This window comes from Rhea pennata, chromosome 18, assembly GCF_028389875.1.
Source record: "Rhea pennata isolate bPtePen1 chromosome 18, bPtePen1.pri, whole genome shotgun sequence".
Lineage (NCBI taxonomy): Eukaryota > Metazoa > Chordata > Aves > Rheiformes > Rheidae > Rhea > Rhea pennata.
Genome location: NC_084680.1, coordinates 4,800,447 through 4,825,229, shown reverse-complemented (window position 1 = coordinate 4,825,229; position 24,783 = coordinate 4,800,447). Strand labels below are relative to the sequence as shown.

Genomic DNA, 24,783 nt, shown 5'->3' with positions numbered 1-24,783 from the left:
GTGTACTTTGGTTTGCATCATTACAAATATATTCATGACCTGGCAGCTGCCCAAATCTCTTAGAAACCAAGGCATAGGCCTTGGATGAACCCTCTCTCAAAATCCAGCCAGTCCAAGGACACAGAACTAGCCTCTCTTGAGTGGGAACACCTCGTATCTCCAGACTCATGTCTCAGCTGCCAATAAAGACTCACTTGGCTGCAGTATTCCTGGTTAGTTTTAAGATAAGAAAAGCAGCAAAGACAGCCCCCTCGATCCTTTAGGAAAATGCTGCCTAATGAATTTCATGGTATGTCCTCTAAGGCAAAGCAAGCCCCAGAATCACTGTCCTTTTCCACAAGCTGTTTGACGGCTAGGTGAAAGCATAATGCAAAATTTGGATGTGAGAACACCAGCTGCCAACCCAATGTTGCTCAAAGAGTCTGCAGATACAGTGTACATAGAACCACCTCCCTGATGGTGCCTGTTAGAAGCTACCAAGGATGCCTATGATTCTCTCTCCAAATCACTTGTTCAAAGAAGCAATCACTACATTCCCATTTCCACCCTCTAAAAACTTTTTGCCTCTCTAGACTAAGATACCTGGTATAAACTACCCTCTCCGGCAGCTCCGCCTCAGCAATAGCTGTGCTCGCTCAGCATTGTACCTGAGCTGCCTGTCCCAGATGCTTTCAGAGTGGGCATGTGTCTGTCCAGCGCTCCCAGGCCAGTGTGGACAGAGCTGCCTAGCATGTCTCTCAACTGTGGAACAGAAACACCTCTTGTCTCTTAAAATGTTTTTGCCATTTTTGGAGAAAGTACTCTTTCCTGCAGTGTTACCACCTAAAATAACCTCTCTGCATCATTTTGACTCAGACTCCACGCTGTATCTCAAACTGCAGCTGGAACAAAAGAAAATAGTTACACTGTACCCAGACACTTTCTGTGCATTATTAAATATGAATTGCCTTAGTAAGGCAGTCCAGAAAGCACCATGCAAGATACCCTGATGTTACACTGATCTGCAGTCAAGCTGCGCAGATCTTGCGACAGCACCAGAGCATATGCTATCACCCAGAGACCTAGGTGGCAGATTGAAGAGTTCAACCCAGAAGAAGGCAAGATGCATTACCAAGACTGACATATGGCTCCCAGATCCCCAGAGCCACCCACCGTACGCATGGGCAGAGCTCAGGAGCATGGCACACTGCCAGCAAGAAGTTAGCTCCCACGGCTGTGAGCTAGCAAGCAGAGCCGTCTTCAGCAGCTCCTTGACCTTGTTGTGCTTTGCTTTCCCAAATCATTCTACTTATTCTGCAAAAATCTTTCTACTGCAAGATTTCTGGAGGCTAGGGTGATTGAATGCCTGCTGGGACAGGGATCACATGTAATTACCTTAGAGGAGTGGGACTGGGCTTCTGTGCCCTAAGGTTGCACAGTGAAAAAATAATAGTGTATTAGAGCTCAACATGAATGCTACAGAAAGTATGATTTCAGATTAAATGCTCTCTTTTCTGCACTGTAGAACTTGACTGTACCCTAAAAACAGCATTAAAACACAACAAGCTGTGGAAATGGCTGCAAACCAGTTGACAGCTGTTAAAAATGACCAGCTTTAGGGCACACAGGCTCCTATTCAGATCTGCCATGCAAGCAGCAAACCCAAAGCTAAACTTGGGCTGAGAACCGGGGTGCTGCAAGGCTGCTGTCTGACAACACGAGGTGGTGGCATTCAGCCCAGAAGTGCTGCCCCCAGCCACCACAGCTGGGCAGCCCCTGCACCGGCCAGGCCAGCCACAGAGGTGGGCTGACACGCGGCGTCGAGAGGGCGAGCTGGGAACCAGAGGAGGCAGCTGTCTTGCCTTTAAAAAACAAAATCCTGTTTGTAATCCTCCCCAACATCAAAACAGACCCTCACGTTATACAACTTCACATTTTATATTACCAAAAGGCAATGATTTTGGTTTTGCCTCTTTTAATTCTGGCAAGCCTGACACACATGAGCAAATTATTCTGGCTTAACAAGTTACCCCCCCCCTCCACTAAAGGAAGGCAATTGGCTATCTCTTAATCTGCACAAATAGGAGGTAAGATAAATTCATTTAACCCTCAGTGAAAGAGAGCTAACTTTGCATTTGCTGCAGGCAAAAAGTGGGCATGAAAGCACTTACTAGCTGTATCATCGTTTCCTCACTCTAATGCCTGACTCTCAAGACTTTGCCATTGAGATTTTTGTAGCAGTTAAGACGGGAACCTGAGCTTAGCCCTCTTGTCCTGACTGTGTGGGCAGCTAAAACTGGCTTTCAGACTGATCTTCCGAAAGCTCAGCACCTGTAGCGTTCGCTGGATGCTCCGTGCAAACCAGTTAACCTTTCTGCAAAATGAGCATTACCGCAGTTCCCTCGTAGAGACGGAGAGAAGCTCTCTGCTACTCTACAGGAGATGCTAGAGAAGCGCAAAGCGTTATTTCCCCTCCATCTCTCCTCCCACCAGCCTGCCTGCCACTCACCTTAAAAGACTGCACAAACGTCCAGAGTAAGATGCGGATAGTGTAACCCTGGCGAAGGAGCTTGATAAGCCTCGCTGCCCTGAAGAGCCGCAGGAAGCTGAGGTTGATGAAGTTGTCCTGCGGAAAGTAAAGGTTTTGTGTCCTTCAGAAATTAACGCGATTAGAAACCACAGCCCGCAAAAAAGAAATTAAAATTACCAGCTTCACGATCTAAGCAGCAAATCGGCCACCAGAAAACCTTCCAAAAGAAACATTCGTCAGTGCAGATCACTCCACATGCAGCAAGTATGAGAAAATCCCTCTCCACAAGAGCCCTCCCCTCTACTACTGGGTCAATAGTAAAAAAGGAAATAGCCCTTTCACGCTGTCCATGGAGTCCTTGTTTTCTTGGAGTAAGGCAGATTTTCTCCCTCTAGTGAACTGGGGAGAGGTAATGCTGCCATATCATCATTTCATAAAAAATAAGATTGTTTTGAAGTCTTGGTCAGTTTGCTTTGTACAATGAATTGAAGTTGAGCCAAGACAGTTGTAACGGACTCTACCATAACAAAGAAAGACGTTGTCCAGTGAACATTAAAACATCCTTAATAGAATAAGGATGTTTTCTAACCTGGTGGTTTTAAGTATTTACACTACACATGACTGGACAGGCTCATCAAGGAGAAATGGCACTAGTAAGACTGTCTGAAAGCTGGATCACTGGTAGTAAATTAACTGGGGAAGGTTAAGTGTTCAACAGCAGGATGATGCCTTAGGAACCTGCTGATTTTTTATTACTGTTATATATGTCATTGCAGGTGGATCAAAGAAATGCTGGAGACGGATTGTGATTTTCATTTGCTTTGTGTGATTCTTTCTCCCACATCCCATTTTTTCTGTTCTTAATGGAAAAAAAGATTGCTTGCCCCAATGAGCTAATCTAGAGAGGGTTCTTTCCAAAACAAAACATGCAAAAGCCAGATCCCTCTTGCCCTCCTACTTAGAGGAGATTTAAAATATCCTCCCTTTCTGTACTGATTCCAATTCACTTAGGTGTGAAGCTCTGATCACAGCCACTTATTTGACTGAATTAGCTGAAGAAAGAAAATATCCCACTTTTTAAACTATCAAGCAGCAGAAGGGAAAATACAGCCATGAAGAGCACTTGCTGGTAAAGATGAGCAAAAATAGTTTTTCCCTTGTGTTATTTTACCAGAAGATGCCCAATCATATCAAACTGACCCACGCTTCTTGCTCATTTGGCTACAGAGCCCATGCTGAGTTTTGGGGGGCTTGTTGGATCTATTTATTTATTTAAATGCCAGCTTAGATTTTGGGCCATTAGCATTGCATTCCACCAATCCCATCAAAGAGTTCAAGAAATCGATCTCAGGCATGCACTCGGTTTCTCTCATGTTAAAAATGCAAGCAGCTCAGAGTTAGGCACAGACTGTATATCAGACTCAGTCCTCAAATAAAGAGAAAAGAGAAAAGCACAGATATGTTCCATGAAAGAGCAGACGACATTGAGCTCATTCAAGTCAGCAACAGAAAGCAGCGCTAGCAGGCAAAACACGAGCAAGGATTCCCCTGGGTTGTTCAAGGTCAGTAAAATGGGTGCTAAAAATTCAATGTCTGTCTCTTCGCATCAGCTTTTGTTTTTTGTATAGGTTACCGTCCCTTTACCAAATACGAGTTGAACTCACCTTAGGAGGTAAGGGCTGGGTAAGAAGTGTATGTTGGGGGGTAGGGAGCTGTCAGACTCTGACTGCACTTAGGTGATGAGGGTAACTCCGATAACCTGGTCCCTAGCTTGTCTGCCCCATGCCCCTGCTCTGGCTATGGTGCAGTCTCAGGTTGATATCAAGCTTTAACCCAGAGCCTGCTCCAGTCCTGGACAGGTTCTCCACCAGAAGGAACGGCAGCAGGCCTTATGGAGCACAAAACATCCACAGCAACCAGGCCTGCAAGTCCGACAAATTGTTACCTTCAGGGCAACGGTGGAGCCAAATCCTTCCCGTGCACGAGGCTGGCGTGTTCCACGGGGCGCTGCTGGGTGCACGGCAGCGTCAGCACAGGCAACCTGTCTTGCTGCCCTCCTCCCGTGTTATTACAGATAAACGCCAAAAACACTATTTTGCTCAGGCTTTAGCATAGTCTTATAATCACAGCTCACATGACGTTTAACATGTTTTGGTCTATGCTGACTGCAAAGTCGCACTTAACGTAGGCTATCCCCGTACAAAGTGAGACTTGGAGGGATCAACAGTTCAGGGTTTCTTTTTCTTTGTTTTTCTTTTTTTTTTTTTTTTTTTTTTTTTTTTTTTTTTTTAAGTCCAACCTCAAACTCTTCCTTTTTGACTCATGCACTGCCATTTCCTAAAAATGCAGTGACAACATCAGCTCCATGGGGAATCACCAGCAACCCAGGAAAATCCCACTTCATCAACATCTACAGAACTTCCGAAGGACTGTTCTCTGCGCTATTCGTAGGAAGGCCAAATTACACACGCCACAGTGATGCATGAAAGGGCTCCGCGTGTGTAACCCTCAGCACAGTGCGTAGAAAACCCGTCCTTCAACAACTAAACTGTCCAGGCAGGTATTAGAATTGCATGCAATTAAAGGGGAAACTCCACATTGCGATATTTCTTGTGTACAGTGGTGTTTTGCATCAACTTTCCTTCTACTTGGCTATCTCTGTAACATGTGACACACAAACGATCATGATATGGATTATCAAGCTCGTTCTCTCTGAGGTTTTATTTGTTTTTCTGTTGCACAGTTGCTAAGGGCTGACCGATTCTCAGAAGAGGCAACGCTGCTTTATGATTGTATGATCCACTCAAGGACTAGCAGGACCAACTGGGGCTGAATGATGTTTCCAGCTCAGGTGTCTGTGCATGACCTGGCAAAGTCATCACATCCCACGACAGGAGGAGAGTGACAGAAGCTCCCCTGTGCAAAACGTCCCAGCAGCTTGCTGCAGAGGAAGAGAGGAGAGGGAAACAAGGAGCAGAGACATCCAAGATGAAGAACTGGCCTCTCTTGCTGCAAAGGCATGAGCAACCTGGGGTTTTTTTGCCCTTTCTTAGGCTAATTTCCATAGTGAAAAAGAAGAACAGCCATGATGAATATGGCACAGGGCTGTTACCTCAATCCTTTGATATCTCCAGCCTCTGAATAGTTTCACTCCTGCCTTTACTCCCTGACGTGGGAGCTGTGCACTCTCTTGACAGGAATGTGGAGTCTTCTGTGTCCTGCACATCAGCAGCAGCATGTCCAGCTCAGGGGGTTTAGAGTGTTTTAGATTTTTAAACGTGAAATGGGAATTTGAATTTTTCATGCCGCAGCTGGAGGTGCTCTGCAGGATTTGGTGAAGGAGGTTACATTGCACTCCCATAAAATAAGCTCACCACAACTTAGGCTGCTCACTTCTTTTTGCAGCCCAGTGGCAGAACAAATAAGAAAAATAAAAGGAAAGGGCTTGGAACTTCAGATTTTTCACTGTTTTCAAACTCTCCCAAGTTGCTCACCCAAAGTTGCTCGCCCAAAGTCGCAGAGCTGTGAGAGGAGGAGTCTGGCCAAGCCAAAAAGGCAGTTCTCTACAGCTAGAAAATAACAAGAACTGATCTACATTGCTAAGAAACTACCATCGAGGAAACTGTCTTTAAGCACATGAAAGATCCCTAATGAGTAGTTCTTGTTTCCATGCAAATGTTTTTAACATTAACAGTACCCACAAAGAGCTCCTGAATCTTGCATAGGATCTTGGCTTCCTTTGAAGCTCAGAGAAAAGTCTTGCTCATTTTAAGAGACTGACAATTTTTGCCACAGTCTCAGAGTCGTGGGGACTCTGCTGTTACAGGCACACTGCATCCTTTTGCCCTCAGCTGGAAATGCTGGAAAGATGATTTTATAAACACGTGATGCCCAAATCTCTCTTCCTTCTTGACTACTTTTCAACTTATGTGTTCCTGCCGTAGCCATGGTAGGCACCCATTGCAAGCAACGGGGGGAGAAAGACAGCTCCAGAGGGCAACATGGTGCTCCAGAGGCCCGATTTTAGCTTGGACACATCTTGGACTCCATGTGATGGAAGGAGCCTGGGCCTGGATGCACGACCAAAGAGACTGTTTGCAGGATCAACAGATACGTCTTCAAGCTGCAATATGGACACCAACAAGGCCAAAATTTTGACAGATAGAGATAAGCTGATTTTTTTCCAGTATATATCATGTGCGCAGCTGATGCTTAGAGCATTTACCTGGGCTGTTTGGACCCAGGGCACACCAAGCCGAATCGTACAGCAACCTCCTCAGCACTTCTACACATCCGTAATGTTGCAGGTTCTGTAAAGCAGGTGCAGGATCCCTTTCTCAGACTGTACTTTGAGAATTTTAACTTTTAAACCATCTTTTTCTTCTCTGTCCCCTCCTAGCAGAAAATTTCCTTACGTGGCCATTAAGCAAACACAGTGATATGTATTTGCAACCTGTCAGGAAGACTAACACTGATTCGCTCTCTGATGAAAGAGCAACTGTGCAACAGAAAGTCCAAATGCTAAGTCAACACATATCCAAGGGGTGCTGCCAGGTGACCAACCATATATTTTTAATAAATTTTATCATCTCATCTGTGTTATTAACTATATTCAGGATAATTAAGAATGTCAGAATTTAGTTCTTAATTGTATTTTTCCTTATTAGCCCTCTTTTGTTAAATTTATGATTTTCAGAGACAAATACTAGTATTTCCAAAGACATCTTCCGAAGTAGGCATTACGTTAGCATCGCAGCACCTTTCAACCCTATTTATAACGTGGTTTATATATTTTACTTGACATGCTTGCTTTTGCATCCAGGGACTCTCTGTGTCCACTGCGGTGACAAAATACTTAGATACACAAAGAGTTTTCAAAGTCGAATAAAATCACTTTCCTCTGACTGTTCTTTTAATTTGAGGGAAGCAAGTCTGTAACCACTTCAACAGTATTTTTGCCTTACAATACAGTGTAAACCATGGGCTTAAAATACCTGTAAGACAGTCCTCTTAAATGAACTGCTTCCCTCTGCAGAAAGCTCAACACATCTCATCGTAAAAAAAAAAACAAAAACAAAAATGGTTTCTTAGAACTGGATTTGGTACCTCCACTTACAAAATGAAGGGTTTCCCAGCCAGCCAATCTTCTCTACTCCAGGTCATCCAGAAGCATCCTTCCCTCCTATTCTCATTCAATTTTCCACCAAAATAAAGCAAGTGTCAGTCTCCCCTTTATCATAGTCAGGTGTAACAAGCAGCGGAGAACAGGCTATTGGTAACTGCATTTGCCTCACGTCACCAATTAGCCAAGGGGAAGAAGATGCAGAACAGAAGCCAGTTTTGAGGCACGCTGCAGTGAGGCTTTTTCACCAGTGCAATCGGAAATCTCATCAAAACGAATTAAATTAAAGAAAAACGAGAGAAAATAAAAGCAGAGAATTTAAATAATTGTTTAAATTCAATGAAACCAACCGTGTCCTATATGTGATGTTTTCATGGATGGATATTTGCAAGATTATTTACAAATTTATTTTTTTGAGCAGCAGGTGCACAACATACAGACGGAGACATGGTTTTCGCATTGTATGTTGATTGGATGGCGTGATTCAGCAGGTAGATAAGGAAAATAAAGAACAAAACAGGAAACAAAAGAGAAAATGAGTAATCAGGACAAGCAAAAAAGGAAACTCTGAAAATTTCACTGGAAAAAAAACTGTTGGGCTTTTGGGTGTGTTATTTTATGATACTTCTATAAACTAAAAAATGCTTCAAACCAAAACAGATTTTGAAATCCTAAAGGTAACACAGACAGTGCACTTGTCATTTGCATTTCATTTTGTAATGCAAATTGGGAGACAATTCACAAACACTTCTCAGTATGTTTTTTTGTATTTCCAGGCATAAAAATAGATGTCAGTTTGCCATGTACTCGTCCATGGGCACACAGCCGTGTCCATGAAGACTCTCTCTCCTTAATGCCACCTGTTTTACTTTAGTTACTTTAAAAGGGTAAAAAACTGACATACATGTTTTTGCCTAAGGAAATAAAAAAATATATATATATTCCACTGCATTCACAAAGTAAATTACATATGACATGACTATAAAACTAAAATAAATCAATTAATCAACACATTTCTTCTCCTTTTATCTTTACTCTTCAGTGAGTTAAAAGTACTGATGCAGTAAGGCTGGTGGAAGCTGAGTCTCTCAAGGTAAGGCTGCCCAGGTGAGCAAATTTATTTAGCTTGGAGACCACTTATCATTGGAAAGCCATAGATTAGCAATGCAGGAAACCTGTACTCCTGCAAATATTTGCTAGCCTGATCTCAGAATCATACACAGGAAGTATCCCATCTCACACACGGAGTAGGAGGGCTTCCCATTTTGTTCTGGGGACGTATGCACACTAATGGTGCACAGTTAGCAAAGTCATGACCGTCACCTAGGCCTCTCTGTGCGCCCGAGAAACCCGTAAGGACGCAACAGATGGGTAATAACTTAGAGTTGGACATGCAGGGAAGGACTGATCAGGGCTGGCACCCAATATCTGCACTGCTGCTCATCAGTGGAGGAGAGCTGGAAATCAGAGGGAGGCAAAAGGAAAAGAGGGTGTCCTCCACCAGGGACAGAGCTCTGGGCGGGGGAGGGAGAGCAAGGACCTGTTCTCCTCTTTGGTTAGCATCAGCGCTGTAACGCAGTGGCCCTGATGTCACAGGGCAGACAGCTGCCGGACCCCAGATCGTGCACAGAGCCAAAACGCTCAAGTGAGGATAAGCGTTAGCTACGGCATTTTGTGCTGAGTGGATGTTCATCCCAGTCCTTAGTCACTGCTCCCCCTTACCTGCAAATGTAAAGGGCAAAGAGTGGCTGGGCAGAACCAGCCGGTCGGCATAACGAAGATGCAAGACCGTATGCCTGGCGCGTGCCTCGTAAAGGAGGCACCCCCTTTCCGCTCCCCCGGCAGACTCCACCGTGGCGCTCTGTGGAACACGTGCTGCTGCAGACAGCACAACCACTACCATGGGATGAGGTTTTTCAGGACTCCCTGCCTTTTTGCACATTTTCTAATCAGTTCGAATTTCCAGAAGTATATAAGCAACTTGGGTGCGATTGCAATCCAGGATTTTATAATACAAAGACGGTTGAAAGCGTTACCCTCCCAGGGTATACGCATACCATTGCACATTCCAGACAGGAAAACAGTTCTGGTGTTTTCCATGCAGGTTTGCGACCTTTCAGGTTTCCCTTGCAGCTCTGTGGGCCAGCGTAGCACATGCTACGACCTATTGTGGAATAATCAAAATGAGATCAGAGCACAGTTCTGGATCCCTCTCCCAGTTTTCCAGAGCAAGTACTATAGACTCTCCTCTGGACTGGAAGGGGAAGAGGCTTGCAGCACTGCAGGGATCCTGGTATAAACCTAGTACAAGCCACTAGATGAAGCAAAATGAACTGCTCTGTGAATGACATACTGCAGTTATTTGCTACCATTAAAAGTAATGTTATAAATGTAACTTATGGGACACTGTTGCAAAGTATTGCTTTTGTAATTACACATGATTCTGTGAGTACTTCTTTTTGTACACCAGCAGCTACAAAGCTATCCAGCAACGAGCGTGCTGCCACAGATGGATGCAACAGATGCACTAGGGAGAGATCAGAGTAAAACTAAATAGAAGAAGTTTTGAAAAAGAAGTCTAGTAAGAAGGCATCAGGGACCACTGGGCCTGTCCTGAAGGGACATGTGCAGAATGGAGACATGGTCTGTATACAAATGCTGCATAAGACAGCAAGCAGAGATCAAACAGGTCTATTGATTGAAAGACAGGAACAAGAGGCAAGGGTGGCAGTGGCAGACATCTGAGTTATATATTAAAGAAATGTTCATCCGAGCAGCTTTGTAATGTGATGTGCTGCTGGAGATGCTGCAGAACGACTGAACTATTTCGTTAGTCAGTCCTCTCTAAGGTTCGGCTTAATGGATCTAATCACTCATACACCAAAAAGCCTCTCAATTACCACCTGGGAGGATAAAAGAAAGGTGTAAAGATGCTTGGAAGTTTGACCCTCTTGGATTTTGCTGCGTTTTTAGAGGTTTTTTCATGCTACTCCAAAGGCATCCCCAAGGAGACATTCTACTGTCTTTAATGGCGGAGACCGAAGAAAGGATTACAACGTGAAAGGAAGGCGCAGGCAGTCCCAGCAGCCTCAAGATCACTCCGTCAGTACATCCAGGCTCCCACAGGCCACAAGTCCCTAGTGGGGTTGTCTAAGAACACGGTCATTCTCCAGGCCAAAAACAAGGAGTGGACAAAGAAGCTCTTGCAGCACGGAGTCGCTCTTGTCCCTAAAACACCAGCAGTGGCATCAGCAGGCAGCTGCTGCTCCCAAAAGGCTGGGGATGTGTGTCCAGAGCCCCAGACACGCTGCGGCTTTGTGTTTGCTAAATTCTGGTGCACCAGCCCAAGCCAACCAGCCCGTAGCTGACTGTCTACGTACCTGAGAACCTCGCTAACACTGGGTCATCATCTACAGAAAAGGGAGGGAGTTCTAACAGCCTACTAACTGAGAACTGAGCACTACCTGCTGAGCAGATAGCAGGCAAAAGCGATGGCTACTAGCTGCTGCTTTATGCCTGCAAAATACCTGCACAAAGAATGATGTTAATAAAAAAATGTGCAGGTTTGACATTACAAATGAGACACCTCCCTGAAGGAGACACACTGCAGGTTCCCTTAATGTCTTCAAGTTTATGGTGCAGCTTCCTTCTGGACAAAGGAGAAGGTGGAAGAGAAGCATCAGTCTCTGTGTTTGTAGCCGACTTTCAAACATTTTCACCAATTTTCAAACCATGGCAAAGGTTTGGGTGCCTCAGTCAAACGAGAAAGCATGTCCCACAACAGAGGGACCAAGATGTGAGTATTCAGTACCTGTGTTCCAGTGTTGTGTTTAATCTGAGAGACTTTACCTTGGTTGCAAGCTATGCATTAATAGGAAATGGTAATCCAAAGTTTATGAGCCAGGATTCACCAGCTGTTAAAAGAACACCATTTGTGCAGGGAGTAAAAGTTTTTCTAGTGTGTGTGTGTTTTTCTTTTTTTAAACCAAGGATGTTGCATAATAAGATATTTTGTTAGAAACAGTAATATGCTCTTCATCACCAGCTGAACGTCCTGTAAAGAAGTCTAGGGAACATCATCTTTTAGTGTAAAAGGGAACAGTCTGAGTTCTCAGCACACACAAAAGAGCTCTATAAATAAATCCAAGGGACTGAGAAGAAAAAGTTACACTAAAGTTAAAATTACACACAGATACAGCATCATCAGATAACCAGGCATTGGGAGAGGAGAGGAGCAAATTTATTAATTGGATAATATCAGGCTGCCAAGTCTCGAGTCAATCATTTGCCGCCTTTATGGAAAAGTCCTCTAGAATTTAATGGTGAGTTTGCACACAGTTAATGTAACCTCCAAATTCATTAGCAGGGATACAGCAGGCATATTAGGGCTGGACAGTGTATCCTTCGGCAAGGTTGTCTGTTCTTTTGTGCAGATAACAGAGAGGTACTGTGATCCCCCACTCCAGAGTGTGCATACTGATGACCTCTGGTCACAACTATCGTTCCCCTCATCTCCCCTCTTTACACTCCTCTTCTCACATTCACTCTCTAACCCATAATCAAGACAGGCTATGAGCTCCGAGGGACAGAGATGATACTTTTGCATGTGCTCTGCAAAGCACCTCAAGCTATGAATGAGCAATCTTGTTCTTGACCCTTTTGATATTTCCTCTTTATTAAATTCTACAAGATTTTTCCATAAATGGGCAAAAAAAGATGGCTCAGGGTTAAAGTCTTTTGCTGACTGATAAACTATTTCCTGGCAGAGTTACCAGCACTGTCATTCTCATCAGAGCTTTTTGCACGACTGCCTTTAGGGCAGGCAGTGGTGCTCATATCTGTGGAAAGAGCAGAGCTAGTGGAAATAGTCTGCGGGGCCACTCAAGGACATCATCACACGATGAGTCCCAGAAGGAATTCCAGGGAATAAGGTTGGAAGGGAGAAGGTGCAACATCTTGACAGGGTACAGCTTTGTCGGTAAATGAAACAAAGTGAACAAACTGTACTTACCGCAATCTCTGTTACTAAAATATCAGTAATACTTCCCAATACTGTTACAAAATCAAAGACATTCCAGGCATCTCGGAAATAATTCTGCCAAATGAAAACACAAGGGGAATAGAGGGATCCAGAAGTTATTCTCTTTTTGCAAAGCAATGTTTGGTTTGCTTCTTCTAAAAGTGCATCGTGAAATACAAGTATTTCACGTAAAGAAGAAACAGTTGAAAGTAAATGAGGAAGGAACATACCAGCACACCAAAGGCAATGATCTTCAGCACACATTCCATGGAAAACATGGATGTAAACACAATATTCAGGCATTTCAACATTTCTTCATATGCTTCTGGAGCATCATAGAACTAAACCAGGATGGAAGAAAGGCTGTTACTGGAAGATCACTTATGATGACAGAATAAAATATTCCCAGATGATTTGCCTGACTGCAAGACTCCTGCTCATTTTAGTGCTGGATTCTGTGCTCACTTTAAGTAAGACTTTGGTTTACAACATGACTACCCATGCCACTCCAGGTAACATGTTGTCTACACGTTATCCTAAGTGGGCATCTGGGGATTCCCCTAGCGCTGGGAGACTGTTGCTGGTACACATCTCCCTGCAAGCACAAAGGGGACCAGGAGGGAGGAAGGGCATTTTCAGACACTGAGGCCAAGTGCAGAACTACATTACTGTGTTGTATGCCAGAAAACCCTAAGAGTATGGTGACCTCATGACTGTAAAGATACTCTAAGTTAGGCATGAGATAGCATGGGAACTCATCCACAATATCTAGCCGTTTCCATCTCTTCCTTTTAGGCAACATGGAACATGTTCCAGAAGCTTGACACTGCTGCAAGTATGTGCAGTTTTACTGACACTGCTGGATTTAGAGCAACCTTGAGTAACGAAGCTTCAGGCGTTCAGTCCACTGAGTTTCAGTCATGCTGGCAAGAAGCTGAAGGGAGCACAAGCAAATCCAGTGCTGAACAGGGCACGCTACCTGCAGTGTTTCAGCACAATTAAGCCACTTGCCTGTGGGGAGCACAGGAATCCTATAAGGGCTCTACAAGTGACATTAATAAGGTTAGAAGTGACAGTTGTTCCTCTTGGTCCCCCTGGGTCTCACATGCGGAGTACAAAGCCTCCACAACACCACATTTGCTAGCCCAAAGGTACGAAGATTCAGTAAGAGCCCACTAACCTTCATCATCAGAACAATAGTATTGAGTGCAATCATGACCATGATAAAATACTCAAAGGGAGGGGACACCACAAATTTCCACATCTTGTACTGAAAGGATTGCTTGTTCTGAGGCATGTAGCGGGTCAGTGGCTTGGCACTTATGGCGAAGTCTATGCAGGCCCTCTACAAAACAAAAATGGGTTGAAAAGAACACAAAAAAGGGCTGGCATCCTCTATCAGTCAGGATATTGCTGGGAGAATGAGGGGAGCATTTAGCAGGGGACGCTCTTCTGTGTTTCTCCCACACAACCCAAGTATCGACTACTACTGTAGAATATAGAACATGATCCCCAAAGCGTTGTCACTTTTGGACACTCCCTGAACCATCCAACCACGCTGGACTCCCACAGCCCCTTCCAGTCCTAGGAGATGGCCCTTCTTCACAGTCTAGCTCACAGTAGGTCCTGAACCCTTCATACTTAAGGAAGTGAGTTTAAATCCACAGCTTACTTCAGAAAACACTCTGCCAATTCATCCTGCTATGTAGTTCCAGAAACAGAAACTGGAGGATCAGTAAAAATGTTATCTGTGCTTAAAAAAAAGTATTGTGTGAAAGCATACATGAGTTTCACACAGCAAAAACAGTCCAACTAAAAACTTTGATGAAATGTGAACCAAATACATCTGAAAAATTATCCAACAAATATTGCTAGGTGACTCTTAAAAGACATCCTTAGTTGGTAATTTCTGTTCACATTATTATGGGTAGAAAAGTGTATAGAAAAGTGGTTTCTACCCATAAGAAGTTTTGATTCTGAAACATTTTCTCATCTTGGACTGAGATAAGTCAAAATCTCAAAACTTTTCATACTGCAAATCTCAAGAAAAATATTTTTTGCTCGGTTGAAAAAGTGGATAAATCATCTCCAAACATTCTGCTTTGATTTTGGACAAACAATGCACTAATGAATCAGTGATTTAAAAGATCTCTTTTAACCAAAAAAATCAATTTCCAGTTTCAAAAGAAATGAAAAGAGATAGTTCTCACATAGCAGGTAGTTGAAACTGTGGAACCCTAGACAAAGGATACGGTGGATGCTAAAAATCTACATGGATTCAAGAGGAAACCGGGTACATCCATGGAAAAAAGATACACAGACGGCTACTAACTACAAGGAAACAATATCCAACTCAGGAGGTGTCTGAGCTGACAATGGTAGCATTTACAGGAGTATCAAAGGAAAGCATTATTCATATGCTTGCCTTGTTCTTACTCCCTTCTCAAGACATCTGCTTGTGGCTGCTGTCAGGAGGACACTGGCTTAGACAGGCACTAAAATAGCCTAGTTAGAGGAGCTTTCCTTGGGCTGGCAGTACCAGCTGTATTTCAATTTTATTTCTGATGACTGGTCACTAAAAAGCCACATTTTTCTCTCTCTCTTTCACACACACATACTTGAGCTAACATGCAACACTATCTTAATTTTGAAGTAGAGGTGCAGTCCACAGCAATATGTGATAGTGCTTAGCTGAAGTACAGTACTGAGGGAGTCTCCCTGGTTTCATTTCTATACGAAAAATGAAGCAGTCTGTAATTTCTTTGGTCTCTAAGTTGCTTTAGATTTCACCTTCAACCCATCTTGCCGTACACCCAGTGTTAATGCAATATTTTAGTCTCTCTCTTAGATAACAATTGGTCTACAGTATCTCATGGCCGGGGAGGGATGAGGAGTAAAATTCCATCAGTATCAAAGCAGTCTGAACCCCCAGATGCTAACTCCCATGGCCACTAAATTCAGAAGACTTGGGTACCTCATTTTTCTCTAGGCTGCATTCTGACATCACTTTATCTCCTTGCTCTTGGAAGGTGATGATGATTAACGCCACAAAGATATTCACAAAGAAAAAAGGGAAGACAACAAAATACACCACATAAAAGATAGACATTTCCATTCGGTAGCCAGGGCTGGGACCCTGTTCCTCATAGGTAGCATCCACCGAGTGCTTCAGCACACTGCAATCAAGCGCAAAGAGAGAAGAAAAGTCAATGAAATCAGTGTGAAGTACCAATGATATCCTGATAGTCACTCACTGGCCTTCACTCATGTGGAGGGTTTTCCACATATACTCAGGTCAAACTCAATCCCATCTCTGTGGCTGGGAAGAAGTTTTCCTTGTGCATATATTTAGGGAAACCCTTTCACTTTTCACCATTCTGCAGAATGATGCAGATTTGCTACATACAGATCCACATATCCATTCTGGTCAATGCAAGAGGAGAGGATATAGTTAGATCTGGCTTCTCTTCTTCTCTGGTCAATGCGGATGAAATAAGAGTGTAAAAAGAAAGGTGAAGATGGTCTCTGAGTAGCCCAGGGAACACAGCAAGGGACTGCAGAAGGGAGACTGATGTTACAGGTTTTATTCTTTATTTTAGCAAAAATCTGAACATGGAGGAGAGGAAGGGCCTGCCACGTAGAAATCACTGACTTGAATTCTAATTACGTGCTGCAGCCAAAAAGCCTGCCAAAACAAAGTCTTATGTCAAACACTAAATACAATTTTGGGCTCAAATGCCTAGCGTACTTTCAGCATAGGTTACAGTACTTTTTCCCCTTGTTTTCTTACATTGCTATTATCACCTTTACACTTAAGAAAGTAGCGAGAGTCCAAAAGACAGGAGCAAGCAGGCTATTAAGTACTGAAAACTGCCTAGGAAGCACTACTGCGCAAGCTCAGAGGAACGCTGAGAAAAATGCACAGTTCTGCCCACTGATCCACCCCACAATCACACAAGGGAAACCAGAAGCTTAGCTGATAATAGACTCTATTCTTTTCTCAGAGGTAACCTATTGCTTACTTGTCCCTCAGAGCTGTGCAAAGTTACCATTACCGCTCAGTTAAATTACTGACCCTCTCCATCCAATGTACTCACGTTGGCCACCCTTCTCCTGTGGAGACTGTGAAAAGTGTTAGCAGAGCCCAGAGTACGTTGTCATAGTGGAACTCATACTTTTTCCATTCCCTGGGCTGCGCCTCCACTTCATTTTTTTCGTAATCAAGGTACTGACCCCTAGGAAGAACAGAGATTCAGACCAAACAGGAGAGTTGCACCTTATCAGCCATTTACCATTATTTGCTGAGGAGTATCTTGAAGCCCCAGTTACAGACCTGTGCTACATCTTGCATAAACAAATTAGGAGACAGCCCACAGGTTTATAACATAAGTAAAGGCTAGAGGAGCCACAGGAATTGTACCTCAAGCATAGGCATGAAAGAAATTTTAATCAGGGCATTGACTCATTAGGCAAAGCTGGCAATTAACAGCATGGTAGTCCTCAAGCTGTTTGAACTAACACAAAAATATGTAGTTTGATGGAGAAAGTTCTCTGGATCCTACTTCAGAGTTGGATCTAACTTCAAAGTCGGTCTTGAGGGGCAGAGGGTAGGAGAGAGTTCCCTTGCAACCTAAATTATTCTGTAATTCTACCTTTCTTTCTGTAATAAATCTGTTTTATTGAAAGAAAGAACTTCAGTGAAACCCTCCATCACCATTGCATGCAAGGTGAGTGTCATATATGTGCCCTGCACTTGTGGGGCCGGCAGAAGAGGGTTTGTTGAGGCAGGCAGACCCTGATAGCACTGAGGACCTGGTGCCCTGGACTCAAGTGCCAAGAAAAAGGCAAGCAGGAAAGACATATATTGTGGTGGAGAAAACACCTTGATAAGCAGCTGAAAAGGACAAAGCAAGGCAGTAACTGGGCACGATAGGGCCTTTAAGGTATTCAGATGCTGTCCCATTCTGTAGCTAATTAGGCGTTCTTTAACCTCCTACTGACTCATTCTTAATTATTTATTCATTCTATATTTCCAATTCACATGAGCCCTAAAAATCAAGGCAGCAGGCATAAAGAGGAGTCATCTACCCCTTCAAAAGTACTTCCTGTGTTCACCCTTCAACAAACAATGAGCTCTGCCCAAAAATACATCCTGCTCTCCTGTATCATTAAGCATTTGAGTAAGCATTTGCTAGATTGCAGACATAAATGATTAAGCTATTAAAACAACAAAAAGGAAAATTGACTTCTAGGGCAATTCTGCTGAAGCTGTACTCTTACTTATTAGCGACTTATCAAACTCATCAGATATCCTAAAGAAGCAACTTTGGGCCAGTTAGGCAAACTACTGCTACAAAAGGAAACCTGAATTTCCATCTGGCAGCCCCTGCCCACCATGGTAGTACCTGCAGTCCTTTTCCAGCTCCTTTGACTCATCAGTGCAGTAGAAGAATCTGCCTTTGAAGAGTTGCACAGCAATGACAGCAAAAATGAACATGAACAGCATGTAAACTATCAGGATATTGAGGACATTCTTCAGGGAATTCACCACGCAGTCAAAGACAGCCTGTGAGCGAGGAGGGGAACAGAGAGAAGGGTTACGGCGCCAAAAGAAAGGGAACTCGTGTGCGTGCATGATCCGGACACCCAACAACTAACTGTACTTGGGAGTAATTACCCAATTTACTATCGGTGCACAGTTTCTTCAACTTGTATGCCAAGCATTTCTGCATACTCCGGCTGTGAGAAATAACTCTGGGTTGCTATAGCTTCAGGCTTTCTCGTGCAGCTCTGTGCCACTGAATTCTAGAGTGCTGCCCATAGAATTTGCAAGATAATTGCAATCTAGATAAAGGTTAGTCCTAAGCAAATATTTTCATGGCTTACTGAGGAAATGAAAAACATACTTGTGTTTAATTTATTCCCCATGGATAGGAGAAAACCTCATCAAATATGTTACTCATTGACTATTATTTGAATTGGTTGAATAATAAGGAAAAATACCAGATACAGAATAAGCAAATGCTTTGAACAATATTTTTCTAATGAAGTGACTATCAAAATTAACTGTGAATAATATAGTCAGCACATTTTACTAGTGAACTGCCTGCAAATAACTTCTCAAATACGTTTATTATTAGGTTGTTAGTCACTAATTCATTGTTACAAGTAATTTTCAGTTTAATTTCAGTCTGAGAAATTTGTCACAATGGAAATGTGAGCAGCGTTACTGACTGAACACGAGCCTGGTACAATACTGTTTCTATTTCTCCGAATGGATGTGAATAATTCACAGAATTACATTCCTGATGTAATGCAAAAAACCTGAATTAAACACTGAAAGTATCTCTAATCACCCTATTAATCTTGCTATTTGCTGCATACAAAAATCACACCCAGGAAAAAATAATAAAGGATTTTGAAGACAAACCATGTGAATAACTTCTGCTTCACCTAGAGATTTCTGAATACTCTTTTAGAAATGATAAAATTGTTCTTTAAAATAGCTTGAAAATAAAGAATACATTCAATAAAAAGCAACTGTTCTGCCTTCTGCAGTAGGATAGAGCTAATATTGATGATTTTGTGACCCAAGAACTGTGCATTTTAAATTTCCAAACAATAAAGACAATTTTCTACATTGTCCAATATTACTCTTCCTTATCTTTTGTGATGAATTTAGTACACATGAAGATGCATGAAAAGAAAATTATTTGAGCATGAATTGTAATTAGGGACAAAAGCAAAGCTTAGTAATAATTGACTCTGATTTTTACATTGCCAAGAATATGACAGAATAGTTCCACTAATGCAAAAGCACCCATCTTTCCCCTGCCATCTCACATAGAAAAAGAGCTTGAAAGCACTGCTGTTACATGAAGACATTCTACAAGAACACAGAGTTCCCAAAACTCCAAGATTTAATTGTGTAACTTCTTCCACTTTCTACTTCCAGTGCCTGGCTGTATCTCAAAGAATTCTTGAATTGATATTGAATAAGTAACCACAGGCCATTACATTCATTTTACTTTGTAACTTGGTATTCTAGAGATGAAAGGGTACTACCCTGCAGTATATAGTCTTTAATGGAAAAGATGAGCAGATTAAAATTCTTCATAGAGTAATGACATTTTTCTTTAGACAGACTGTGCAAAATCTTGCAATATTCATATTAAGCTCTGTAGTGAAAGTCAAACACTCCAAAATCTATTTTTTCATTTATCATTTTTAAGGACATCACATTTATATACTCTAATTTAATTTATATGCAGATTTTTTCTTTCTTTCTTTTTTAGAAGCTTGATTTTCATGTGTATTCACAATTATTCATAAAACTGCATACAATGCTTGCGAAAGAAATGAGTTTGACATTTGCTAAACATCTGCATAACTATTTTTACAGATCTGGCAGAGAGATTAATTGCAACAAAACAAAAGGAACAGAATTAACTTGGACCGAGTTTACCCAAGTCAGCTTCCACTCAGGTTGGTTGCAAATCTCCACAGAAGGAAACATATGTGGTAAGTCTCTAACCTTTAGTTTTGGCAGCCGTTTAATGGTCTTCAGCGGTCTTAGGACCCGCAGCACTCGCAGTGACTTGATTGTGTTGATGTCCTTGCCTTTGGTTCCTCTGCAAGGGGGAAAAGGCACAAGAACAACAGAAGGAATTGTTGGGTTCTCAGGTCGCTCACTAAAATGCCTACAGATACCCTAGGTTTTACATGTCTGGGATTGCCACCTCACCAAGGATGCATGCAGTACTTGTGAGGGCTGCAGATCAGCACCCAGGTGAGAGTGGTGGTAGTCATGATGCAGAAGGGAAGCTGCAGGCAGGACATGGCCATTGCAAAGTTCAGTTGCTCGTGCTCTACAGCCTTGGCTCCCTTCCCAGATTGTTCCAACGTGCCAATGAAGAGCTGGTGACCTTTCTCCTCCAACTTCCCACCCAGACAATAGTCACAGTGGGGGTAGAAGCACATGTTGGCCACAGTTATCAGGACAGAAGCCGTGGCACGTTCATCCTAACCACAGGCTGGAGTAGGGAGAAAGACACGCTGGGCTCTCATCCCTCCTTCCTCACCTCGGTGAGGTGAAAGACGTTCCACTTTCCTCTGTAAGGAAGGGAGACATTTCTCTGGGTGCTTCTTGCCCTTCTCTGGTGTGGAAGTTGTGTGTATAAAAGCAGGCAGTGACTTGGAGGAAAAGGCCCCTCCGCGGGTGAAGGGATAACCCTCTTCCTCTGGCCGAGGCCAGCTTTCCATTTCTGCTTTTTGCACGCCCTAATATCATCCTCAGGCCTCTGCCGGAAGGCATGCCACCAAACCCATGCTGGACCATGTAATATGAGGCATATTACATGGCTGAAACGGTACGAGTATACCTTCCCAGTTACACATGCAGATGCTGTAAGACACATTTTACTTTTAGTTTTTGTTAAAACTACATGTGAGACTTGAGACCATTCCTCTTGTAACAATCACGAGGTTAAACGGGAAGGTTAGAGTTTCTTTCCAAGTGCACTTCCGAAATAAATAAAAAAGAATTATTTTTCTTTCCTCAAAGACACAGTTACATCTTCTTTCAACCCAACAGCAGAACAATGGCATTCCCCTTCATTTCATATGAAGTGAAAAATGGAATGAAAATCTTTAACAGACTTATTCATGACTACAGGCTTGGGTCTGAGGCTGCACTGAAGTAACGAAGGTGTGAATGAATGAATCATATGTTGAGTGGATGCTGAAATACTTCCTCTTCTACTCTCTTCCAGTTTGCTAAATAAGATTTATTTTTCCAATAGGAAAGCAATAAAAACACAATCCTGGAGATGCCAAGGAGCTATGTGCAGACAGCGGAGCGCCATTCCTCCCTAGCAGTCAGGCAGCCCTATATTAAGGATGGGCATCTAAAGGGAAGAGAACAGCTGACCGACCAGGCTGAGCCCAGAAAGATTCTTTTTGAAACATATCCACTAGTAAAAGACTAATAATTCAATACTAAAGAGCAGTTAGAAGGCAAATTTTGGTCAAAAAACAGCTAGGCCAGATTGCAATCTGCAACCTGGAAACACACATTCCTATCTCATCTCCAGTCTTTTTTTCTAGTTACCCACCCCTGCAGCTGCTCTGAAATACAATTATCAGTGTGACAGAAAGAATTTTTGGAGGGCTCTAGGTTGTATCCCAACCACCTATAACAGAACTTACTTTTACATGTACATGGTTTAATAGATACGGAGGAGAGTGGGAACAGCGTGGAGATTTGCATGTCCTCTCCTTCTCTAGTCTTTCAGGGCAGTGTTAGAGCCAGTTCAACCAGCTGTAGTTGGAACCTGACTCTGCTCACACTGCTGCAAATTCAAAGCAGTTCTCATGGAATTACAGTGGCATATAAACTCACGTGAAAAGGTTACAGGCAGAGAATCCAAGTGCTGATGGACTGTTAAGGTCCAGCACTACTGTTTGCGGATAATATCTCAGCTATAGGTTGATAAAGTCATCACAGCTCCACAGGCAACATCACAGTCTGTGAGGCCATGCAACCACTCTGCAGCTGGGTTATCATCTAGAAACTCAATGCTAATGAAGTCGCATCCATCTACATGAAGGTAGGAGCAAGAACCTTGAAACTCCCTCTGCAGAGTAATCCCCACTCAAATATAAAAGCAGTAAACAAACCAGAACATACAGTTTGCAAATCAATTTTGCAATGTAGGGAAAAACACCAAGGCAGAGCAGAACTTTTTTTTTCTTTTCTTTTTTTTAAATTGTCGCTACTTCTGCTTGCGGCTGACTCAAAGGCAAGCTTTTTCAGAGGGAAACAACACATTTTATCCCTGTGCTTGAGGCCCATTGGCTTCATATCCAACTATTCCAATGACAAGAGCTGCTTCTCTCAGGACAAATGCCTATAGGCTGCACGAATTTCCCCACATGCCAACAAAGAAATCAGTGAAGATCTATGTGGATAAAATTCATGGTCTAAAAATATTTTGGGCTTCATCCTGCTTCTGCTGATGGCTGCAATAAAATCACATCAGTCCAACAGGAGAGTGAGGGGTCTGATCTGTCTTTCTTACAGGAGGAAGTATAGGAGATTAACATTTAACAAGCAAGAGGAAAAGGCTCAACCTGTCGAGGCTGCAGCCATGGATGATTAACCTCGATGCCTTTGGAAGAGCAATACACTGATGTCTGGAGGGGGCATGAACCCAGCAGGAGACATCAACAGGAGCCAGCCACAGCCTGGTGCTGCCTGGCGGGGACGACTGGTGAGCTGCCAGGAGCTCAGGGGTTTAACTAATTAGCAAGAAAAGCAGCAGGCAGCAGCCCCTTACTCAGCTCCGCGGAGAAAGAAGGCCTTCGGAGAAGGGCGGCTGGTTCACTTGGCAGGTGCCGGCATCATGTGCTTCTTCTGAGGATGGCAGATAGGAGCAGGGAGAGGGAGGCTGAAGCCCATCTGGCCTCGCACATCTATTACAATTCAGCAATAGGGTCAACAGATTACCTGTGCTGCTGATTCATAATATGCTAAATCAGCCCAAATGTTCTCACAATTGATTTAATGCCTCAGAAGAGCTGTTATATATTTAAAAGAAATAATTTTCAATTTGCATTAAAAACCTTTTAATCTATTTCAGAAGGAGACACAGCAAGTGTAGCTTTTAACGGCTCTTGCTTTAGGTTTTAGTATAACTGAAGATCCAGCTCATGTTTACCTTTGCACACTTATTCTCTCATCACAGCTCCTAGCAAAGAAAGATCATGCTACAGTCACTGTTGCCATCTCCCTGTCACCTCAAGCAGGGTCAGCCAGACTGGCAGTCCCCAAGCTGCGTCTATTCCTCAGATCACTCTGTCTGCTTCTTATGAATGCCACGGCTGCAAACCACCCAGGGCACTAGGCAATTTGTTGAGCCTCTGGGGGAAGAAAACAGCAGGAAAGAAGAGAAAATAGGTTGCCACCTGGCTACTAGGTCTGTCAGCCAGCCCATCCATGGGGCTGATGGTCAACCAGCATGAGTGCCACCACTGAGGCTGCCCCACTGCTCCCGCTCTCCTCAAAGGCCAAGCAAACTGATCAGCTTGCCCCACGTAGTCAGGACATTTAGGGTTTTACTGGGTGAGGAAGGTAGGGCAGAAAGTAGGGAAGTTGCAGGGGCTAAGGACATAGGGGTAAGAAAAGAATGAAGGTGAGAGGATTAAGGAATGTATGATTGGGGCAAGAGGAGCGGGGGAAAAAAAAAAAAAAAAGGTGGTGTGAAGGAGATAGGGACACCTTAGCCCAGAAATATACTCAATTCTCGCTCATTTGAGGGCAAAATTCTGCTTTCCAGATTAACTACTTCATGGCCCAGCTTAGCAGCACAGTCACTTTTAGGTAGCAACTGAACTAAGAAACTCTGACAGTCCCATCTGGTTTCAGGCAGAACTACAGAATATTTCTGCACTGTGTCTTCTGACGCTCCTCATTCCAGGAGATCTAAAAACCTAAGCACACCACCATGTCTTTATGCTAAAAAACAATTGAACTAATAAGGCCTCTGGGAAGTGACGCTACAGAGATGGGGAACAGAGATATCTCCTGGCTCTGGAGGAGCTTGCTTGGGTCTTACAGGGCTTGGCTCCAAACTTGAAGCAATAACCTCAATGAACTTCATACTTCCAGGAAGGTCAGACAGACTTGGGGGCCAGTGAATAGACCAGGCAGAACAAATCTTTCCTGGATGTATGAAAGAAGGTATTGTTCTTCTCTCACACAGAAAAGGATGCCGATTACTACACGGGGAGTTTCAAACCAAAGGGAAGACAGCTCCAGTCCTTTAAAATTCCTTCTGCCTGAATGAAGGATACTAAGAAGGGTTGATATGGGTCTTTTTAAAAAAAAAAAAATCTTGCAAGCACTTAAGTCAATAAAGAGCATGAGCTGATTGAAAGTTAATGGGATTTATGATTTAAGTCATATAGAGAATTTTTAAAAATGATACATATTTTTTCTCATAGTTAGATTCTTGCTGAAGGAGAAAGCTTTTTCAAAGGACTGGTACTAAGAGCTAGAGCAACGTAAACTGCATTTTGATCAATATACCTTTCGCAACTAGTCTAATGTGTCAAATAAAAGCCTATAAAATT

At 43.1% G+C, this 24,783-nt stretch overlaps 1 protein-coding gene across 1 annotated transcript in view; it reads right to left on the bottom strand.

The window, feature by feature from the left end:
* Positions 1 to 24,783, bottom strand: part of CACNA1B (calcium voltage-gated channel subunit alpha1 B) — a 306,587-nt gene that overhangs the window by 42,235 nt on the left and 239,569 nt on the right. The window contains exons 26-33 of the mRNA XM_062591211.1: positions 20,186 to 20,282; positions 18,057 to 18,217; positions 16,749 to 16,886; positions 15,626 to 15,827; positions 13,832 to 13,996; positions 12,882 to 12,992; positions 12,634 to 12,726; positions 2,489 to 2,605 (exon numbers count right to left, since the gene is read on the bottom strand). Coding sequence (XP_062447195.1) covers positions 2,489 to 2,605; positions 12,634 to 12,726; positions 12,882 to 12,992; positions 13,832 to 13,996; positions 15,626 to 15,827; positions 16,749 to 16,886; positions 18,057 to 18,217; positions 20,186 to 20,282 — 1,084 coding nt within the window. The remainder of the gene's footprint in view (positions 1 to 2,488; positions 2,606 to 12,633; positions 12,727 to 12,881; positions 12,993 to 13,831; positions 13,997 to 15,625; positions 15,828 to 16,748; positions 16,887 to 18,056; positions 18,218 to 20,185; positions 20,283 to 24,783) is intronic.